At 48.3% G+C, this 23,357-nt stretch overlaps 1 protein-coding gene across 1 annotated transcript in view; it reads right to left on the bottom strand.

The window, feature by feature from the left end:
• LOC134348305 (mannose-1-phosphate guanyltransferase alpha-A-like) overlaps positions 1 to 23,357 on the bottom strand; it is a 59,954-nt gene that overhangs the window by 19,154 nt on the left and 17,443 nt on the right. The window contains exons 3-8 of the mRNA XM_063051475.1: positions 21,765 to 21,868; positions 18,468 to 18,654; positions 17,439 to 17,498; positions 9,441 to 9,571; positions 4,472 to 4,606; positions 1,183 to 1,280 (exon numbers count right to left, since the gene is read on the bottom strand). Of these exons, the coding sequence (XP_062907545.1) occupies positions 1,183 to 1,280; positions 4,472 to 4,606; positions 9,441 to 9,571; positions 17,439 to 17,498; positions 18,468 to 18,654; positions 21,765 to 21,868 (715 nt within the window). The remainder of the gene's footprint in view (positions 1 to 1,182; positions 1,281 to 4,471; positions 4,607 to 9,440; positions 9,572 to 17,438; positions 17,499 to 18,467; positions 18,655 to 21,764; positions 21,869 to 23,357) is intronic.

The following is a 23,357-nucleotide window of genomic DNA, read 5'->3' as shown; positions in this document are numbered from 1 at the left end:
GCATCATGTGCCAATTTCCAACCGCCGAAAATCAGGGAAAAGCTTTGCTACAGTGGAGTAACTACCGCACGGAACATCCCCCCAAACATACAGGATTGACCGCTGGCAACAAACAGAAGCCAGAACCCTACCAAACAATACAGTGCAAGACCCTACAGAAACGTTACCAGACGGGGCACTGCTTGACAGATGCAAATGGTACACGCTCAACAGAGCGACAGTGGGAGTTTGTAGGATGGGAGACAATATGGTGAAGTGGGGTTTAAGGACCAGCGAATCCCGTGAGTGTGGCGAAAGGGTGCAGAACATCGAACACGTTCTGCGCAAGTGCCCACTCTCACCTGATTTAGCTGACAGTGACCTGCTCAACATCAACCAACAACACTAGAGTGGCTGGCTGTCTGGTGTGACAAGCTATGATGATGACCCCTCCCACCCTGTCACCCCCCCATATAGTTACAGCTCCCTCCCCCTCACCCCTCTCCCACCCCCTCACCCCTCTCCCACCCCCTCACCCCTCCCACCCCCATATCATTACAGCTCGCTCCCCCTCACCCCTCCTACCCCATATTGTCACAGCTCCCTCCCCCTCACCCCCAATATCGTCACAGCTTCCTCCCCCTCACCCCTCCTACCCCCATATCATCATAGCTCCCTCCCCCTCACCCCTCCTACCCCCATATCATCACAGCTCCCACCCCCTCACCCCTCCTACCCCCATATCATCATAGCTCCCTCCCCCTCACCCCTCCTACCCCCATATCATCATAGCTCCCTCCCCCTCACCCCTCCTACCCCCATATCATCACAGCTCCCTCCCCCTCACCCCCTCCTACCCCCAATATCGTCATAGCTCCCTCCCCCTCACCCGTCCCACCCCCATATCGTCACAGCTCCTTCCCCCTCACCCCTATCTATTTCTCTGACGGTAATTTACAGTAATATTAATATATATTGCAATGTACTGCTGCCACAAAAACAACAAATCTCACGACATAAGCCGGTGATATTAAACCTGACTCTTGATTCTCCCGGGCACTCATCGCTGAACCCTCTGAGGGGGCTGTTGGTCACCTGCCTCCCTACTGCCTGACATTGGACAGCTGCTCCCATGTGGGACCCTGTTATTTTTACTGCACTGGAGGGGCGACAGGAACGCAACTGTTGTTGCTGAGCACACACCGATGATCCTGGGGCCACCCTGTTCACTGCTGGCCAGGCGGTCTGGGTGACTCCTCTCGTACTGGTTCAGGTACAGGCGGTTGGCGTAGATGGCAGAACTGGGGAGAAACCAAGAGCCTCAGTGAGACAAGGTTTCCAAGTTCAAAGTTAATTTATTATCAAAATACATATAGGTTATCATAAACCACCCTGAGATTCATTTTCCTGTGGGCATACACAGTAAATACAAAGAAACATAACAGAATCAGTGAAAAACTGCATCCAACAGGGATTGCAAACAACCAAACAACAAAAGACAACAAACTCTGCAACTACAAAAAATGAGAATAATAATAAATAAATAAATAAATATCAAGAACATGAGATGAAGAGTCCTTGAATGTGAGTCCATAGGTTGTGGGAAGTTCAGTGAAGTTGAGTGAAGTTATCTCCTCTGGTTCAACAGCCTGATGGTTGAGGGGTAGTAACTGTTCCTGAACGTGGTGGTGTGAGTCCTGAGGCTCCTGTACCACCTTCCTGATGGCAGCAGCGAGAGGAGAGTATGGCCTGACTGCTGGGGTCCCTGATGGTGGATGCTGCTTTCCTGCGACAGTACTCCATGTAGATGTGCTCAATGGTGGGGAGGGCTGGAGACTGCTCCACCCTACAGCCTCCCCCTCTACTCAGGGATCACCCAGTGGTCGGTTCTGGTTGCCTCATTGTAGGAGGAATGTGGGAACTTTAGAGAGGGGCAGAGGAGAATTATCAGGATACTGCCTAGGCTAGTGGGGATGTCTGATAAGGAAAGGTTAAGTGGGCCAGGGCCTTTCTCTTTGGAGAAAAGGAGGAGCAAAGATGAGAAGCATTTAAGGATCTCTTAGAAGATACATTAGGGCACTTAATGAACTCTCAGATAAGCACATGGATGATGAGAAATGGAGGGCCATGTAGGAGAGAAGGGTTAGATTGATCTAGGAGTAGGTTAAAGGATTAGCACAACGTTAAGGGTCAATGAGCCTGTGCTGTGCTTTACTGTCACAAAGAAGAGAAAATCTGAGGACACCCCCCCCCCCCACCTTCACCATTCCCCATTTCCCTCTCTCACCTAATTTCCTTACCTGGCCGTCACCTCCCTCTGGTGCTCCTTCCCCTCCCCTTTCTTCCATGTCCTTCTGTCCTCTCCTACCAGATTCTCCCTTCTCCAGCCCTGTATCTCTTTCACCAAACAACTTCCCAGCTCTTTACCTCACCCCTCCCCCTCCCGGTTTCACCTATCGCCTACTACCCTGTACTTCTTCCTCCCCTCCCCCACCTTCTTACTCTGAAGCCTCGTCTTTTTTCTCCAGTCCAGATGAAGGGTCTCAGCCCGATACGTCGACTGTTTACTCTTTTCCATAGATGCTTACTGGGTTCCTCCAGCACTTTGTGTGTTGCTGTGCTGTGTGGCTCTATGCTCTATGGGTTGGTAGAGGTACACAAGATGCTAAGAGGCATAGATAGAGTGCACCTTTTCTCAAGGTGGAAGTGGCTAATGTGATGGAGAGTGCAGCAAAGTATAGGGGGGATGTCAGAGGTTGGGTTTTAATTTATTTTTACACAGAGTGGTGGGTGTGTGGAAAGTCCTGCTGGGGTGGTGGTGGTGCAGGCAGATATGTTAGGAACAGTTAAGAGACTCTTAGATAGGCGTATAGAATGAAGACAAACGGAGGGCATGTGCCACGGAAGAGATCTTGGGTTGATCTTGGATGAGTGATACTGTGCTGTACCCCTCTATGTTCGTAAACACAAAATAATCTGCAGATGCTGGGGTCAAAGCAACACTCGCAACACATTGGAGGAACTCAGCAGGTTGGGCAGCATCCGTGGAAAAGATCAGTTGACGTTTCGGGAAGGGTTCCAGCCCGCAACATTGACTCATCGTTTCCACGGATGCTGCCCAACCTGCTGAGTTCCTCCAGCGTGTTGTGAGTGTTCCTCAATGTTCAATATTCATACAGAAATGTAGAACATAGAACAGGACAGCACTGGACAGGCCACTTGACCCACAATATTGTGCTGATCTTGATGCCAGTTTATACTATATTCTCTTATGTTTCATCCATATCCCTCCATTCATGTGTCTCTCTAAAAGCCTTTTAAACTCCACCAAACTGCCTGTTGCACAGTTGCCCCGGTAACTCGTTTCAGACACCTACTACTCTCCGTGTAAAAATACATGCATGTCACATCGCCTTTAAACTTCCCTCCCAATCATAAAAGTGTATGATGGTAGTGTAGCAGTTAGCATAGAGTTTGATTCCCACCACTGTTTGTACGTTCTCCCTGTGACTGCATGACTTTCCTCCAAGCGCTCCAGTTTCCTTCCACATTCCAAACACGTACGAGTTGGGGTTAGTGAGTTCTGGGTGTGCTGTGTCACGCCGGAAGCATGGCGACACTCGTGGGCTGCCCCCATCCCATCCTCGGACTGTGTTGGTCTTTGACGCAAATGAAACATCTCACTGTGTGTTTCCATGTTTCAATACACAGTACATTGTACAAATAAAGCTCAAGTTTAATGTACCTTGATGTCTGACATTTCTGCCCTGGGGTAGAGATTCCAGCTGTCTATTGCCCCTCATAATCTAAAAAATGTTTATAATTCTCTCCTTGAACTCTGATGCTCCAGGGAAAAACAACTTGTTTGTCCAACCTCTCCATATGGATTATACCTTCTAATTTTAGCATTCTGGTAAGCCTCTTCTGTACCCTCACCACAGTCTCCACGTCATTCCTGTAATAGGGAGACCAGAACTGCATACAACTCTTCAAATGCAGAATGACCTCCTCACTCTTCTATTCAGCACCACTACCAATGAAGGCAAGTAGGCCATAAGCCTTCTTTAGCATATTATCCACTTGTGTAGTCACTTTCAATGAACTACGGACCTAGACCACAACATCCCTGTGCCCTTATCTATGTACTTTCTCCTTCAGTGGGTGCAGGAGTTGAATCCTGCCTTTCACCACCTCCCACTCCACCTACATTCTCTGGGCTCCAATCAGGAGTGGGAAACCTGGATTTTCTTGTCAGTGGGAAAGAGTGGTGCCCAGCTCGGGAGCTAGGTATCTCTCACCCCTCCCATGTCTTCCCCCGATCCTCATCCTCCTGATCCTCAACATCATGTCTCATGCTTTGTCATTTCACCGCCCCCGAACCCAGTGCACCATCCAATCCAGAAACCAACCCTCCACCTCCCTCCTGCTCCAATTCAAGGGTCTTACTCAGCTCTCCCATCTCCCCCTTGGTGACCAACTCCCCAACACGTACCCAGCTGACTTGATCTGACTCCAGAAGCCATCGGTTTTGTAGACGTAGAGGGAGCCACGGCCGGCAATGGTGGTGAAGATGTCCTGTTCCAGCCGGATGACCTCGGCTCGCTGCCAGCCGTTGGAGTTCTCCTCTCTGTAACACAAAGAATCATCATGCCCCGGTTCCCCCTTGCAGCAGGGAATAGCCTGGCACAGTGCCACCTCACCAGCACCATGGGATCTGATCGGAACCTCACCCCTTCCACACAAACACTCCCACAACTACTCCCAATCCAACATCCGACCAAACTCTGCCAACCAAACTTCCGACCAAATTCTCCCAACTGAACATCTGATTGAACTCTCCCAACAAAATATCCCATCGAATTCTCCAAAACAACATCTAATCAAACTCTCCCAACCCAACATCCAACCGAACTTTCCGAACCCAACATCCAATCGAGCTCTCCCAGACCAACATCCCATTAACCTCTTCAAAATTCTCCCAATCAAACATCTGATCAAATTCTCCCAACCCAACATCTGACTAAACTCTTCCAACCCAACATCTGACTGAACTCTCCAAACTCACATCCGATTGAACTCTCCAAAACAATATCTGATCGAACTCTCCCAACCCAACATCGATCATACTCTCCAAAGCAACATCTGATTGAACTCTCCCAACCCAACACCTGACTGAAATCTTCCAACCCAACATCCGATGAAACTCTCCCAACTCAACATCCAACCAAACTCTCCCAACTGACATCCAAACAAATGCTCCCAACCCAACATTTGACTGAACTCCCCCAACCCAGCATCCAACCAAACTCATCCAAGCCAACATCCAGTCGAGCTCTCCCAACTCATCACCCACCCACCTCTCTGATCCCAACACACCACCCACCCTCCCACCACTCCCAAACCAATACACACCCATCCAGCTTTCCTAACCCAACAATAATCACTTCCAACCCAACATCCACCCACACCCCCCCCAACCCAGTGTCCACCCAATCCAACACTCTACCTCCACAGTCTCCCAAAACCACTCGCAAGCGAACACCCAGCTTACAGAAATAGCCCCTGGGGTTCTTCACATTTCTATTGATGGGAGTGATCGCTGGAGGGTGGGCTTCAGTCATCGAGATACATGACCACCCACCTCCCACCCCTGACCCAACATTCCAGTCTCAGTCTGCTGCATCGCCCCGGCAGCTCAGATCAGGAGGACTGTCTGCAGTGCCTGGCCGGTGCAGGGTGATCTCAGGCCTGAGAGCCTGTGATTCCTGCTTCCCAGCTGCAGGGGGCAGACATGGCTAGGGGAAGGAGCACTGGTGAGATAGGGGAATGGAAATCCAGTGAACGCATACAAACATACACAAGCACGGACACACACACACACACATTCAAATACACATAGAGAGAGCCAGACACACTCTCTCTCTCACACACACACATTCAAATACACATAGAAAGAGACAGACACACTCACACACACACACACTCACACATAGGCACAGACACACTCTCTCAGTTCACACTCTCTCTCTCACACACACACACACTCACTCCATGGTGCACTCACACCAGCCTCTAGAACCTGCCAGGGACACAAGTGTGACCCCTCTGACACTCCGACCTTTGTGACCCTGAGCTGTGTGCCACACTTGGGACCTCAGAAATGCTCTCTGTTCCCTCTCAGAAATGCACACACCTCATTTCAGTTCCAGTTCTCTCTCACCTTGCACCAGCAGGCACTACCCACATTCACCCACAGTCAGACTCCACCCCCACCCCCACTCCCCCGCCATTCTCTGCCATGACGACCCTCACAGCAACAGAAAGGTCTCTATTCCGTCATGCACAGCATGCAACAGCTGTACTTAGCAAGGTTCCCATCCAGGAGCAGCCGAGGGTTAGGGGGAGGCAGGCAAGGTTTTACTGAATGAGTTTAGTGAGAGAGTGAGGAGAGAGGCAGATTAGAGAGACTGAGAGGGAGAGAGCTGGACAGCCAGTGAGTGAGAGAGAAAGAAAAAATGAGAGAGAATGAGAATGGGACGAGAGCACGTGACTGAAGCTATGGGTCCTACTCCAGAGAAACTATCACTGTTGACAATGCAGCCAGTCAAATCGTTCCACCAGTCCACAAGGTTACAGTTTATCTCAGCTTTAACTCCCCAAACTACCTCAGCTTGCAATCAAACATATAGAAATCTATGGCCACAAGTTTCACTGTCCGGGGAGACTCCGAGACTTCAGCTGCCTGGAGTGAGGAGTTGCTTATCAACATCGTCCCAAAGAGTTGGCTCTCATCTCATAGCGGGACTCCTCAAGCACCTAAGGAAGTGCCTTTTGTGTTTGTTTTGCTCAAGATTTCCAGCATCTGCAGAATCCCTTGTGTCCTCGGGGAAAAAACTACTCCTTTTCCTCCTCATTTACCCCTTCAATCAACTTCCATCCCCAACCCCTCCACCCCTTCACTCCCCTGAATCCTGTCCATTCCCCTTAATCCCCTCCGTTCCCCCGAATCCCGCCATCACTGCTTCTGCTCCCCATCATTTAACAATTTTTGGCCGCTCCCTTCAATGAATCCCTGCAGTGATGGAAATGAAAGCCTCTCTGTGCAACCTGTCCTCACACCTTTTATCTGTAGCTCTCTGCTGGTCGCCCTTCTAGTGTGTCTGGCTGGAGAGCCCCCAGCTAAGGCCAGCGGGCTATCAGAATCACAGATGGCCAAATCCGATTACTGAAGATGCTGCAGATCTGAGGTAAAAAACCACAGACCAAGAAGCATCTGTGGGAAGGGGAACTGGATTAAGCTTTAGCTCACTGATGAGTCACAGGAAATTCTCTCCCCATCACTCCTGCACAACTCGCTTAAGATACCCAGAATTACTTCAGGAACAGCTCCTTCCCCCTGCCATCAGATTACTGAATAGTCCATGAACATGTCAACACCACCTTAACTTTTCTCTTTTGTTCTATTTATTTATTTTGTATCTTAGACTAAATTTTATGCCTTGCACTGTACTGATGCCATAAAACAAGCTTCTCAGTGTATGTCAGTATATAGTAACACTGATTCTGTAGTTTTTTCATTCACTTACATTTTTAACCTGAATCTCCACACTCCATTAAGAACATAGAACATGGTACAGCCCTTTAGCCCATGATGTTGTGCTGACCACTTAACCTTCTCTAAGAACAATCTAACCCTTCCTTCCTATATAGCCTTCTATTTTCCTATCATCCATATGTCTATCCAAGAGCTTCCTAAATGTCCCCAGTCTATTTGCCTCTATGCACCCACCACTCTCTATGACTTCCCACATTTATTTTCCACCAATCACCTTAAAATTATGCCCCTTCATACAACATAACTTCTGAATAATGCTGTGGCAGACGGGACAGTGGCTCGCCTCTACGGTAACTTGATCTACTCAAAGATAGGTGGTGCAGTGCCCGTTCTGGATGGGAATGCGTTAGGATTAGCAAGCCCTTCAGACCACACTGCACTCACGTAGCCACTTACCCATTGCTACAATACCTGAGGGTAGGGCAAAGGCAGGACCATGAAAGAAAGAGAGAGATGAGAGTGAGAGGTGGCTGTTGTGTGGGACAAGCTACCTGTGCCAGTTGCCCGAGAACAACAGGCAGGACTGAGAGTCAAACCTCATGCTGACCAGAGCAATGGCTACAACCTTGGCTGTGAAGGAACTGTAGGCCAGTACATTACCTTTGACTCAGAGCTGTCCTACTGTCACCTCACATCCCTGAAGGAATGGCTAGCAATGATGAGATGAAGGGTCAAGAGACCTCCTTCCATGGGTCACACCACTGAGAGCCAATGGCAGAGCTAGGTGCCCACAGAGTGCCAGACGGACAAGGCGTGAGGCCCAAATGGAATCCACACCCCAACGCCCAACTCAACACCCACCCACTGCTCCCCAACCTGGCACCCTCAGGTGTCCCAGCTCAAGCCCACCCCCATGGATTCAGCTCTTCTGATGTGATTTATGTACCACCAGCCCACAACCATCATCATGTTTAAGGGTTAGGCAGTACTTCCCAGTAACCCCACTCTCCATCACTGATGGAAATCTCCATTCATCACAGAGTGATGTTGTGACATTTTAACCCTCCCTTAAGATCATTCTAATCCTTCCCTCCCTCCCACATAGCCCTTCATTTTTCTATCATGTATGTACCTATCTAAGAATTTCTTAAATGCCTCTAACTTACTTGCTTCGACCACCAACCCTGGCAGTATATTCCACACACCCAGTACTCTGTGTAAAAAAAACCTACCTCTGACATCTCCCCATACCTTCCGCCAAATACTTTAAAATTATGCCCCCTGGCATTAGCCACTTCAGCCCTGGGGAAAAAAGTCTCTGACTGTCCATGCTATGTCTTATACAATTCTATCAAGTCACCTCTCATCCTCCTTTGTTTCAAACAGAAAAGCCCTAGCTCACTCACTCAGTCCTCATAAGACAAGCTCTCGATACCAGGCAGCATCCTGGTAAATCCTCGACATTGTCTCCAAAGTCTTCACATCCTTCCTATAATGAGCTAACAGAACTGAATACAACACTCCAAGTGTGGTCTAACCAGGGTTTTACAGAGCTGCAACATTGGCTCGCAGCTCCTGGACTCAATCTCCCGACTAATGAAGGCCAACAACCCTATCAATTTGTGTGGCAATATTGAGGGATTTATGGACCCTCCTGTTCCTCCACACCGTTCAGAATCCCGCCATTATCCCTGTACTCTACCGTCAAGTTTGACCTTCCAAAGTGAATCACTTCTCACTTCCCCCGGATGAACTCCAACTGCCTCTATTCAGGCTGTGAAGTGTCGAGAAAGAGACTGTGAGCCATTCTGTGTGTGGGGAGTGTGAGACCCCAGCTGCTGTTGATGGTATCAGTGGGGGTGGGCACGGGAGAGTGGAGACGGAGAGCAGGCATCCATCTACTCACATGGCCAGGTCCTGCTGGTTTTTCCGGAACACCTCCCCAATGTACTGGAAAATGTTGGGTGTGAAGAGGTACACACCACAGTTTATGATGTCACTGACGAAGGTGCTGGGCTTCTCCACGTAGTGAAGAACCTGCAGGAGGATGATGTTATTACTCAGCATGGACTTCCCTGGGACCGGCCGTTGCCTTTGTGCACTGCACGGAGCTGGGCACCACTCTGAGCAGAGCTGCCCAAGATACCCCACCATGTAACACCCTCACATCATATACCCCACCCTGTAACACCCCCATCATATACCCCACCCTGTAACACCCCCATCATATACCCACCCTGTAACACCCCCATCATATACCCCACCCTGTAACACCCCATCTATACCCAACCCTATAACACCCCCATCGTATACAGCACCCTGTAACACCCCCATCCTATACCCCACCCTGTAACATCCCCATTCTATACCCCACCCTGTAACACCCCTCGTATACCCCACCAAGTAACACTGCCATCATGTATCCCACCCTGTAACACCCCCCATCATATACCACACCCTGTAACACCACATCATATACCCCACCGTCATACCCCATCATCATATACCCCACCCTGTAACACCCCCATCCTATACCCCACCCTGTAACACCCCATCATATACCCCACCCCGTAACACCCCTTCGTATACCCCACCCTGTAACACCCTCACATCATATCCCCCACCCTGTAACACCCCCATCATATACCCACCCTGTAACACCCCCATCATATACCCCACCCTGTAACACATCATATATCCCACCCTGTAACACCATCATATACCCCACCCTGTAACACCCCCATCATACACCTCAACATGTAACACCCCATCATATACCCCACCCTGTAGCATCCCATCATATACCCCACCCTGTAACACCATCATATACCCCACCCTATAACACCCCATCATATACCTCACCCTGTAACATCCCCATCATATACCCCACCCTGTAACACCCCATCATATACCCCAACCTGTAACACCACATCATATACCCCACCCTGTAACACCCCATCATATACCCCAACCTGTAACACCACATCATATACCCCACCCTGTAACACCCCATCATATACCCCACCCTGTAGCATCCCATCATATACCCCACCCTGTAACACCATCATATACCCCACCCTATAACACCCCATCATATACCCCACCCTGTAACATCCCCATCATATACCCCACCCTATAACACCCCATCATATACCCCACCCTGTAACATCCCCATCATATACCCCACCCTGTAACACCCCATCATATACCCCAACCTGTAACACCACATCATATACCCCACCCTGTAACACCCCATCATATACCCCACCCTGTAACACCCCCATCATATACCCCACCCTATAACACCCCATCATATACCCCACCCTGTAACATCCCCATCATATACCCCACCCTATAACACCCCATCATATACCCCACCCTGTAACATCCCCATCATATACCCCACCCTGTAACACCCCATCATATACCCCAACCTGTAACACCACATCATATACCCCACCCTGTAACACCCCATCATATACCCCACCCTGTAACACCCCCATCATATACCCCACCCTGTAACGCCCCATCATATACCCCACCGTCATACCCCATCATATACCCCACCCTGTAATACCCCCATCATATACCCCACCCAGTAACACCATCATATACCCCACCCTGTAACACCCCATCGTATACCCCACCATGTAACACCCCATCGTATACCCCACCCTATCATATACTCCACCCTGTAACACCCCCATCATACACCTCACCCTGTAACATCCCCATCATATACCCCACCCTGTAACACCCCATCATATACCCCACCTTGTAACACCCCATCACATACCCCACCCTGTAACACCCCCATCATATACCCCAACATGTAACACCCCTCGTATACCCCACCCTGTAACACTCCATCATCATATACCCCACCCTGTAACATCCCATCACATACCCCACCCTGTAACACCCCCATCATATACCCCACCCTGTAACACCCCCACATCACATATCCCACCCTGTAACACCCCCACATCACGTACCCCAGCCTGTAACACCCCATCATATACCCCACCCTGTAACACCCCATCATATACCCCACCCTGGAACACCCCCATCATGTACCCCACCCTGTAACACCATCATATACCCCACCCTGTAACACCCCCATCATGCACCTCAACATGTAACACCCCATCATATACCCCACCCTGTAGCATCCCATCATATACCCCACCCTGTAACACCATCATATATCCCACCCTATAACACCCCATCATATACCCCACCCTGTAACACCCCAACATATACCCCACATTGGAACACCTCATTGTATACCCCACCCTGTAACACCCCCATCATATACCCCACCCTGTAACACCCCCATCATATACCCCACCCTGTAACACCCCAACATATACCCCACATTGGAACACCTCATTGTATACCCCACCCTGTAACACCCCCATCATATACCCCACCCTGTAACACCCCCGTCATATACCCCACCCTGGAACACCCTATCGTATACCCCACCCCGTAACACCCCCATCGTATACGCACCCTGTAACACCCCCCACATCATATATCCGTCACTCCACTTCTGATTTGATTTGCCACTTCTCAGCTGAGCTATGCATCCTGTCAATGTCCTGTCACAACCTACAACACTACTGCACACTATCCACAACTCCATCAGCCTTTGTGTCATCAGCAAACTTACTAACCCTCCCTAACTTACTTCTGCTTTTTCAAGTTATTTACATAAATGACAAAGTGCAGGCGTCCCTCCAGAACACCACTAGTCACCAGTCACTGACTTCCAGGCAGAATACTGTCCATCTATAACGACCCACTGCAAACCAATTTTGTATCCACATCAATTCAATTCTGTATTCCATAGGCCTAAACTAGGAGCTTCCTAAATGTCATTAATGTATCTGCCTCTACCACCCCTCACGTTCCACACACCCACCACTCTCTGTGTAAATGACGTACCTCTGACGTCCCCCCTATACTTTGCTCCAATCACCTTCTAATAATGCCCCTCTGGCACTAGCCATTTGCACCCTGGGAAAAGGTCTCTGGGTGTCCACTTGACCTATGCCTCTTACCTTCTGCTACACAGACAGCTGTGGGTGCCCAGAATGCACTACCCGGGTGGTGGTGGAGAGACATACTTAAGAGGCCTTAGACAGGCATATAAATATGCCGAGGTTGGAGGGGTAAGGACCAAGTGCAGACAGAAGGGATTTTGCGTCATTAGCTTAATTAGTTTGGCACAACATCAAGGGATGAGGGGTCTGTTCCTGTATTGTGCTGTCCTGACAGCCTGGAAATATTAAATTATTGTCATTAACTGTTAAAAGGCAGCAATCCCTGTCCACATGCATAACTCAGCTTGTCTCAAATGATTTACTTCTACTTGTCTTGTATTGATCTTCACCTTTGTCTGGTCATGAGCAGATGCTCAGCAGACTGATTTCTGGAATGACAGGGCTGATATATGAAGAGAGAGTGGCTTATTCAAGCTCCTGTTCACTAGAGTTAGAAGACAGAGTCCCCATCCTTCGAAGCCTTGTCGAGGTGACTAAGTAGCTGTGAACCACAGCAATAGTATCTGACTCCACCACGTCCCGTAACAGCAAGTTCCAGACATCAAACACTCTGTGTAAAAGAAACCTGCTTTGCCAATCCCCTTTAAATTTCCCTCTCTCACCCTAAGCCTATGCTCTCATATTTTGGATATGGCCAACTCTGGAGAAGAGGTTCTGACTATCTACCCTAAGGTTGTCAAAGCTGGGGAGGGGGCAGGGGGATGAGCTCCCACTTCCTATTAAATGCGCCCAACGGCGGTGTCTCAAATAGCCTCTGACAACCAAGTCCAGCTCCTGGCTTTCATGTGTGGTTTGGCTACTATGTCCAGTGGAACCATTTCCACTGATAGAAGGGGCAAACGCAACTGGTGCCTTAAAACTATTCACTTCGGGCAGATGGGGCTCGTCAGCCATGGTTGGCAGCTCATCTGGCAGAAAGAAAACTCTGATCTCAAGCTTCCGCTGCCTTGCGGTTCTACCCACTCATGGGGAAGGCTTCGGGAGTAAACCCCGAGGGAAAAATCCAGAGCTGAAGTCCCTGAGGCAGTCCTTGTTGAATTCAACGTGACTGGCAACTCCTGCGATGTCGCTGGTGCCAAGTTGTATCGGTCTCTGCCATTCTTTGGACTCATCAGCAACGTGGACAAGGGAAGCCTGGTGCATGGACCACAGCTCTCCATATTGTACTGTCATGGCCCTTGTAGGACAGCTAGGACACAACATCCATTGTTGACCCTGACCAACGGAGGTCTCGTATTCTACCCTATCCACGCCTCACATCTGATTTCAGATGCCTCTCAGCTTCCATCACTCCAAGGATAACTCCAAGACCACACTTGGAGTATTGTGTTCAGTTCTGTTCCGCTCATTAAGCTGTATTCAGCTCTGGTTGCCTCATGTTTCTAAAACTCTAGGTCCACTACGTAGGAGGGAAGACATGTGGTACAACGGGGACACAAGAGACAGCAGATGCTGAGATCTGGAGCAAAGACAAACTGGAGGAGGAACTCAGTGGGTCAGGTCACCTCTGTGGAGTGAAAAGGAATAACACAGAGGGAGGTTATAGATGGAGCATATTGGAATAGTGTGCTCAGTTCTGGTCACCTCATTATTGGAAGAATCTGGAAACTTAGAAAAACCATAAGATATAGGAGCAGAATTAGGCTATTTGACCCATGGCTGATCCACTTCCGTCTCAGCCCCAATATCCTGCCTTCTCCCCGTAACCCTCATGCCCTGACTAATCAAGCGTTATCCTGCCTTTGGAATACTCTTTCTTCTTCTTTGGGATGTATTTATCCTGTACCTTCTGAATTGTTCCCAGAAGCTCCAGCCATTGCTGCTCTGCTGTCATCCCTGCCAGTGTCCCCTTCCAATCAATTTTGGCCTGCTCCGTAACACTCTTTACTCCATTGTAATACTGAAACATCTGACTGTAGCTTCTCCATCTCAAGTTGCAGGATGGAGTCTATCATATTATGACCACTGACCCCTAAGGCTTCCTTTACCTTAAGCTCTCTAATCAATTCCAGTTCATTGCAGAACACCCAGTCCAGAACATCTGATCGCCAGTAGGCTCAACCATGCAATACCTACCTGTCCTTTCGATACAATGTGTATCCTTTCTGCCTATCTGTCCTTTCAATACAATGTGTATCCTTGCAATACCTACCTGTCCTTTCGATACAATGTGCATCCTTTCTGCCTACCTGTCCTTTCGATACAATGTGTATCCTTTCTCCCTACCTGTCCTTTCGATACAATGTGTATCCTTTCTGCCTACCTGCCTGTCCTTTCGATACAATGTGTATCCTTGCAATACCTACCTGTCCTTTCGATACAATGTGTATCCTTGCAATACCTACCTGTCCTTTCGATACAATGTGTATCCTTTCTGCCTACCTACCTGTCCTTTCGATACAATGTGTATCCTTGCAATACCTACCTGTGTTTTCGATACAATGTGTATCCTTTCTGCCTACCTGCCTGTCCTTTCGATACAATGTGTATCCTTGGATGTTAAGCTCCCAGCTATAACCTTCTTTCAGCCAAGATTCAGCGACGCCCACAGCATCATGCATGACAATCTGTGACTGTGCTTTAAGTTCATCTACCTTATTTCCTATACTGCGCACATTCAAATATAACACCTTCAGTCCTGTATTCAACACCCTTTTCAATTTTGTCCCCTTGTACACTGTAACTCATCCTATTGACTGCAAGTTTGTCTGATCATCAGCCCATCCTTGCTAACGTCTCACTACACTGCAGCGGAGATATACCAGGACGCTGCCTGGATTCAAGAGGATGTAATCATGTTTTATGAGGGGAGGCTGAGTGAGCTAGTGCTTTTCTCTTTGGAGCAAAGGAGAACGAGAGGTGACTTGATAGAGATGCACAAAATGCTAAAGAGGCATAGACAGAGTGGACAGTCAGAATCTTTCTCCCAAGGTGGAAATGGCTGATACAAAGGTGTATAATTTTAAGACGATTGGAGGAAAGTATAGGGTATGATGTCAGAGGTAGGTTTTTACACAGAGAGTGATGGGTGCATAAAACACCTTGCCAGGAGTGGTGGTAGAAGCTCATACATTAGGAACATTTCAGAGACCCTAGATAGGCACATGAATGAAAGAAAAATGGAGGAATATGCAGGAGGGAAGGGTTGGATCGATCTCAAAGTAGGTTAAAAGTACAGCACAATACTGTGGGCCCGAAGGGCCTGTACTCTGCCGTAATGGCTTATATTCTAAGCTCTAGTACTGTACAGACTGAGTTTGGGAAGCACGGAGTTTGTTGGGAATTTACACACTGGGTTTGGGAAGCAAATATCTAACCCTGTAAGGCATGATTTAAAGTGAGAGGGAGTAATTTCAAAGGAGATGTACAGGGCAAGCTATTGTATTCGCAAAGAAAGTAGTGGGTAGGTGGGATGTGCCACCAGTGATGGTGGTGGAGGCAACATGATCGAGGCTCTCTCAGATGGGCACTAGATGTACAGAGAATGGAGGGCCATGGATTTGTGCAGACAGAGGAAATTAGTTTAGCTAGACATTTAATTACTAGTTTGTCACAACTTTGTAAGCCAAAGGGCCTGTTTTTGAGCTGTACTGGTCCGTGTTCTAGATGTGGGTCAAAGGGCCCTTTCCTGAGCTGTACTGGTCTATGTTCTAGATGTGGGGAAAAGGGCCCTTTCCTGAGCTGTACTGGTCTGTGTTCCAGATGTAGATCAAAGGGCCTTTTCCTGAGCTATACTGGTCTGTGTTCTAGATGTGGGTCAAAGAACCTTTTCCTGAGCTGAACTGGTCTATGTTCTAGATGTGGGTCAAAGGGCCTTTTCCTGAGCTGTACTGGTCTGTGTTCTAGATGTGGGTCAAAGGGCCTTTTCCTGAGCTGTACTGTCTATGTTCTAGATGTGGGAAAAGGGCCTTTTCCTGAGCTGTAGTGGTCTATGTTCTAGATATGGGAAAAGGGCTTTTTCCTGAGCTGTACTGGTCTATGTTCTAGATATGGCAAAAGGGCTTTTTCCTGAGCTGTACTGGTCTGTGTTCTAGATGTGGGTCAAAGGGCCTTTTCCTGAGCTGTACTGGTCTGTGTTCTAGATGTGGGTCAAAGGGCCTTTTCCTGAGCTGTACTGGTCTGTGTTCTAGATGTGGGTCAAAGGGCCTTTTCCTGAGCTGTACTGGTCTGTGTTCTAGATGTGGGTCAAAGGGCCTTTTCCTGAGCTGTACTGGTCTGTGTTCTAGATGTGGGTCAAAGGGCCTTTTCCTGAGCTGTACTGGTCTGTGTTCTAGATGTGGGGAAAAGGGCCTTTTCCTGAGCTGTACTGGTCTGTGTTCTAGATGTGGGGAAAAGGGCCTTTTCCTGAGCTGTACTGGTCTGTGTTCTAGATGTGGGTCAAAGGGCCTTTTCCTGAGCTGTACTGGTCTGTGTTCTAGATGTGGGGAAAAGGGCCTTTTCCTGAGGTGTACTGGTCTGTGTTCTAGATGTGGGGAAAAGGGCCTTTTCCTGAGCTGTACTGGTCTGTGTTCTAGATGTGGGGGAAAGGGCCTTTTCCTGAGCTGTACTGGTCTGTGTTCTAGATGTGGGTCAAAGGGCCTTTTCCTGAGCTGTACTGGTCTGTGTTCTAGATGTGGGGAAAAGGGCCTTTTCCTGAGCTGTACTGGTCTATGTTCTAGATGTGGGGGAAAGGGCCTTTTCCTGAGCTGTAGCAGACGATGCTCTAGATGTGGGTGGGAGGGCCTGTGAGCACAAACTGCAGCATGGAGTAGCCCCTTGCTGTGTGATAGGTGGGGTGTCAGAGTTCAGCAGATTGCATACCCATCCCCGTGCCGGACACATGCTAGCTCACTCACCTCATGGCTTTGCTCATTCTCCACAATGCAGCCATAATTCATCGACTGTCTCCTGTTGGCCTGTTCCGAAACACCACCAGAATGGTTAGACATCACCCAGCCTCCATCCCTTCAGCCCCCCCACCCACACACACCCCACCTTCCTGCTGCGTCCTCCCAATTCCCCCGAGACTCCACCCAGGAGCCACACAGATCCACTCTCCCTCTACACTCCCCGCACCCAATGGAGTTTAACTCAGATACATGTGAGGTGGTTCATTTTGGTAAGTCAAATATGATGGCAGAATATAGTATTAATGATAAGACTCTTGGCAGTGTGGAGGATCAGAGGGATCATGGGGTCTGAGTCCATAGGACACTCAAAGCTGCTGCGCAGGTTGACTCTGTGGTTAAAAAAGCATATGGTGTATTGGCCTTCATCAATCATCAGACTGAATTTAAGAGCCGAGAGGTAATATAGGACCCTGGTCAGGCCCCACTTGGAGTACTGTGCTCAGTTCTGGTCGCCTCACTATAGGAAGGACGCGGAAACCATAGAAAAGGTGCAGAGGAGATTTACAAGGATGTTGCCTGGATTGGGGAGCATGCCTTATGAGAATAGGTTGAGTGAACTCGGCCTTTTCTCCTTGGAGCGACGGAGGATGAGAGGTGACCTGATAGAGGAGTACAAGATAATGACAGGCATTGATCATGTGGATAGTCAGAGGCTTTTTCCCCAGGGCTGAAATGGCTAGCATGAGCGGGCATAGTTTTAAGGTGCCTGGAAGTAGTTACAGAGGAGATGTCAGTGTAAGTTTTTTATGCAGAGAGTGGTGAGTGCGTGGAATGGGCAGCTGGCAGCAGTGATGGAGGCGGAAACGATAGGGTCTTTTAAGAGATTCCTGGATGGCTACATGGAGCTTAGAAAAATAGAGGGCTATGGGTAAGCCTAGGTAGTTCTAAGGTAGGGACATGTTCGGCACAGCTTTGTGGGTCGAAGGGCCTGTATTGTGCTGTAGGTTTTCTATGTTTGAGCCTCAGTTTCCTAACCGTTGTTCCCAACATGACAAAAGAGTCGGCCTGCTCCTTCTGGAATTCAACCATCTCCGTCAGGGGAAATTCGCAGCAGACGTCTGCGTTCATGACGAAGAACAGGTCAGGTTTTCCTGACAGGATCTGATCTCGAAAGTGATACAGGCCTCCGCCGGTTCCCAGAGCGACATATTCCTGAAGGTATCTGTGAACACAAGAGCAGCAAGGCCCACATTAACCTTTTATTGGGAACCCAACTAGGTTTCAAGCTTCAGAGGGGCAAATAATCAACAAATATCAAAGCATGAGGGAATTCAGCCCATCCACCCTGTGCTGGCCCTAACAGTTGCTACCAACTTGCCCCAACTCCAGTCTCAGTCTCCATATCCCAGAAGATACGGGACATAGAACATGGAACGTTGGAGCACAGTACAGACACTTCAGCCACCATGTTGTGCTGAGTTTTAAACCTACTCCAAAATCTATCTCACCCCTCCCTCCCACACAGCCCTCCATTTTCCTGCCATCCATGTGCCAAAGTAAGAGTTTTTTAGATGTCCCTAAATTACCTGCCTCTACCACCACCCTGAGAGGTGCTGGGGGGGTGGGGTAGGGGGGAGATTCCATGAAAACACCACTCTGTGTGTAAGAAACCTACCTCGGACAACATCCCCCCATACATTCCTCCAAACACCTTAAAATTTCACCTCCCCCCCCTGCCACCCCCCATATTAGCCAATTCCACTCTGGGACAAATAATCAGCAAATCTTGAAGTACAAAGATGGAGTTCGGCCCCTCTAAATGGAGACACAGTCCAACAGTTCTCCTCTCCTCCCTGATTCAGGATTTCAACCCAAACTTCGATAATACTCTTCCTCCTACAGATGCTGCTCGGCCCTCTGAGTGCCTCCTGCAGACTGAATTGGTGGAATCCATTACCAGTTGCTGAGGAGGCAAGTCATTGAATATAATGCAGAAATCCACTGAGATTGTGTGAGACTAGGTCATAGGTTAAGGTTGAGAGGTGAAAGGGGACTTCTCCTCTCAGAGAGGGTGAGAGTGTGGAACGAGCTGACAGCGGAACTGGTGGATGTGGGTTTGATTTCAATATTTGAGAGAAGTTTGTGTAGGTACGTGGATGGGATGGACGGCCATGGTTCAGGTGCAGGTCGATGGGTCTAGGCAGAACACAGTTCGGCACAAACTAGAGAGGCTGTTTCTCTGCTATAGTGTTCTATAACTTTATACTTAAAGCGAAGGTTGATAGGTTCTTGATTAATCAGGAAGTCCAAGGTTACAGCAAGAAGGCAGGAGAAGGAGGTTAAGTGGATGGTCGAACGGTGGAGCAGACTGGATAGGCCAAATGGCCTGATTCTGCCCCATGTCTTATGGAGTCTTGTGGCTCTCTTGCCAAACCCCCTCACACCATGTCCACTGCTCTCTGACCTTCTATAATATTGGGATGTTATTAAATCTTCAGTACCTTGGCTCTGGGGTCACTGTCACACTTCCTAGTCCAAGGTCATGAGTTCAAATGTCAGTCAGGAGACCTGTGTCTAAAGTTCCTGCGTCCTTCCTATGAGGCAACAGAATGTGAATACAATATTCCACGTTCTCCAACAATCAGCTAGTTGCTCATGCCCGCCGTAACGCCAGTGATGTTGTGGGGATGGAACTGGACTCTCTCACGGTGGTGTCTGAAAAGAGGATGCTCTCCAAGTAGCATGCCATCTTGGACAATGTCTCCCATCCACTACATAATGTACTGGGTGGGCACAGGAGTACATTCAGCCAGAGACTCATTCCACCGAGATGCAGCACAGAGCGTTATAGGAAGTCATTCCTGCCTGTGGCCATCAAACTTTACAACTCCTCCCTTGGAGGGTCAGACACCCTGAGCCGATAGGCTGGTCCTGGACTTATTTCATAATTTACTGGCATAATTTACATAGTACTATTTAACTATTTATGGTTCTATTACTATTTATTATTTATGGAGCAACTGTAACGAAAACCAATTTCCCCCGGGATTAATAAAGTATGACTATGACTATGGCTACGTGTCTAAAAACAGAGATCTGGGGGTACTGTTGAGAGTGGCAGGGTAGGTCAAGGGCGAGGCGAGGGAAGCAGGGAATACAGGGGCACTGAGATGTGAACTGGGAACACACTGATTCAACCGGTGGGGAAGTTGCGGCAAGGCAAAGGTTAAAGCAACGTCCAGGTAAGCTAGACTGTAGGCAGAGTGCAGACAGCCAAGGCAAGAAAGAGCATAGCAGCCATTTCACTTACTGGAGACGAGATTAGGATGTGATGGAAGGATTCCAAACACGCACACCGGTGAAGGGACAGCTTCAAAGTATCACCGGTTGTCAGCTTGAAGTTTCTATTGACTGTTAACACCTCTGTTGTGAACGGCGATTGATCTTGCCAGTAAAAATTCAAACATACACAATTTACCAAATGGTCACTATCGTAACTGCCAGTCAATTCTGTATAGAAATCTGTTCCAACTTCAGAACAGATTGGTGACAGGGTCCGGGCTGTTCTCCTTGTGCACCAGTAAATAAAGTGTGACTGATAAACAGGTATGGGTCATCACAAAGTGTAGTTCGTCGACGCCAACAATACGACCAAGTCTTCAGTAAGCAGCATGCGCTCTGGGGCTGTGTCAGAGAGGAGAACGATGTGATGTTCTACAGGGAGCTACAGGAAAATAACCCACAGGGGTATGAGGAGAGGGTGGGGCAAGGGGACCGGCAGGACTGTACTTGCAGAGGACCAGGATGGACTAGATGGAACAAATGGCCTCCTGCCCTGCTGAAACCATTCTATGCTAAAACAAGACAGCAGAATTTCAAGATGTGTTTGGGGTGGTGGAGGATGTCAGAGGTAGGGTTTGCTACACAGAGTGGTGGGTGCATGAAGCACCCGGTCAGGGGTGGTGGAGGCAGCTACATCAGGGACATTTAAGAAACTCACGGCGAGGCACACAGATGATGGAGAAATGGAAGGCTAATTAGGAGGGAAGGGTTAGATTGATCTCGGAGTAGGTTAAAAGGTTAGCACAGCACTGTGCTGTACTATTCAATGTTCTAAGATTCTGCGACATTTATGTTGTTCGATGCCGTCCCTTCCGTACGCACAAAGGCACATCAAAAGCCATTCAGCTCATCGAGTCCATGCTGACCATTAACCACCTAATTATACTGATCCCAATTCCCACCCAGTCACCCCACCCCAGATCCTTCCCCTGACTTCTGCACACACCATAGCTAAGCTCTCAATAAGAACTTCACTGGGCTTTTCGTTACCTAATGCAGATCTTGAATTCTTGCTGCGCAGTCAGAAGGAACCGATTGATTTCGTCGCTTGGCTGGTAAAACCCAATCAGCAAGATCTCTTTCAAGTTTGGAACCTGCGCAGAGTGAAGGAGGGAAGGAAGGTGACAGAGAAAAGGGTGATGAAGGAGGGAAAAAGTAAGGCACCATAAAGATTGAAGATTAGCTTTTATCGGTCACATATACAGTCGATTCCAGTTAATTGGGCCATCAGTTAGTCAGGACAGCCGCTTATTTGGGACAACTGTTAAAGAACAAAAACTAATCAAGAAAATACCCAAGATTCCCATCATTTATTTGGAACACTATGCTGTTTAATTGGGATAGGAGATTTTTGCCAGTATCTAACTAGTGTTGGACACTTAGAGCGAACAGTTTTTAAACAGTGCCATTTACATGTGTTTGTGTTCAAAAAGCAGTGATTTTTGTCACTGATAGTTGGTGTGTAACAAGCAGCAAGACAATTCAGGACCGTTTTGCTCACGGCAGTTTCAAGCATCCAGGCCAACTTTAACAAATTGGGAACGATGAACAATTTGAAGGTATCAACATCATTTTGAATGTTACAATGAAAATGAAGATTCGGAGGATACAGTCATTTAAAGCAACGTATGAAGGCGGAACATTAACTGCATAAGAGGTCCGTGCTGATTTTGTTCATATACAGTCAATCTGTTGATAACTATTAGGAATTAATACACAGTTTTATAATACTGTAGTAGTTTTGGTAGTGTTCTAATTTGTTCTGTATTTCTTTTAAATGTGTAATTTTTTACTTAAATAGTTGTTTGTCTTTTTTATATGTGTGGGAACGTGGCCAAGTGGTTAAGGCATTGGACTAGCGACCTGAAGGTCGTGAGTTCCAGCCCCAGCCGAGGGAATGTGTTATATCCTTGAGCAAGGCACTTAATCACACATTGCTCTGCGACGACACTGCTGAAAGCTGTATGGGTCCTAATGCCCTTTCCTTGGACAACTGGTGTCGTGGAGAGGGGAGACTTGCAGCATGGGCAACTGCTGGTCTTCCATACAACCTTGCCCAGGCTTGTGCCCTGGAGAGTGAAGACTTTCCAGGCGCAGATTCATGGTCTCACAAGACTAACAGATGCCTTTTTTATACATGTTTAACTATTTTCATGAAGCGGGCTAATTAGGGCAGCCGCTTAATTGGGCCAAAATGTACTGGTCCCGATGTGTTGTAATTGTCCGGAATCCACTGTACATCAAAACCTCAACATACAGCGAAATGCATTGTTTACATCGACAACCAACACAGACCAAGGATGTTGGGGTTGAAAGGGATAATAAATCAGCCATGGTGGAATAGCAAGCAGACACAATGGACCGAATGGCCTACGTCTTTGTGGTAAAGGCAACACACCAAGTGTTGCCACACTTCCAGCACCTTCATAGCATGCCCACAACTCACTCACCCTAACCCGTGCGTCCTTGGAAACCAGAGCACCCAGAGGAAACCCACACTGTCATGGGGACAAAGTCTCACAGACAGCAACGGGAATTGAAGCCCGATCAGTGATCACTGGCACTGTAAACCAACGCTGTGAG

The sequence above is a fragment of the Mobula hypostoma genome, chromosome 6, assembly GCF_963921235.1.
Source record: "Mobula hypostoma chromosome 6, sMobHyp1.1, whole genome shotgun sequence".
Taxonomy (NCBI): domain Eukaryota; kingdom Metazoa; phylum Chordata; class Chondrichthyes; order Myliobatiformes; family Myliobatidae; genus Mobula; species Mobula hypostoma.
Note: the sequence above shows the minus strand (reverse complement) of the source record. Positions and strands in the feature narration are given on the sequence as shown.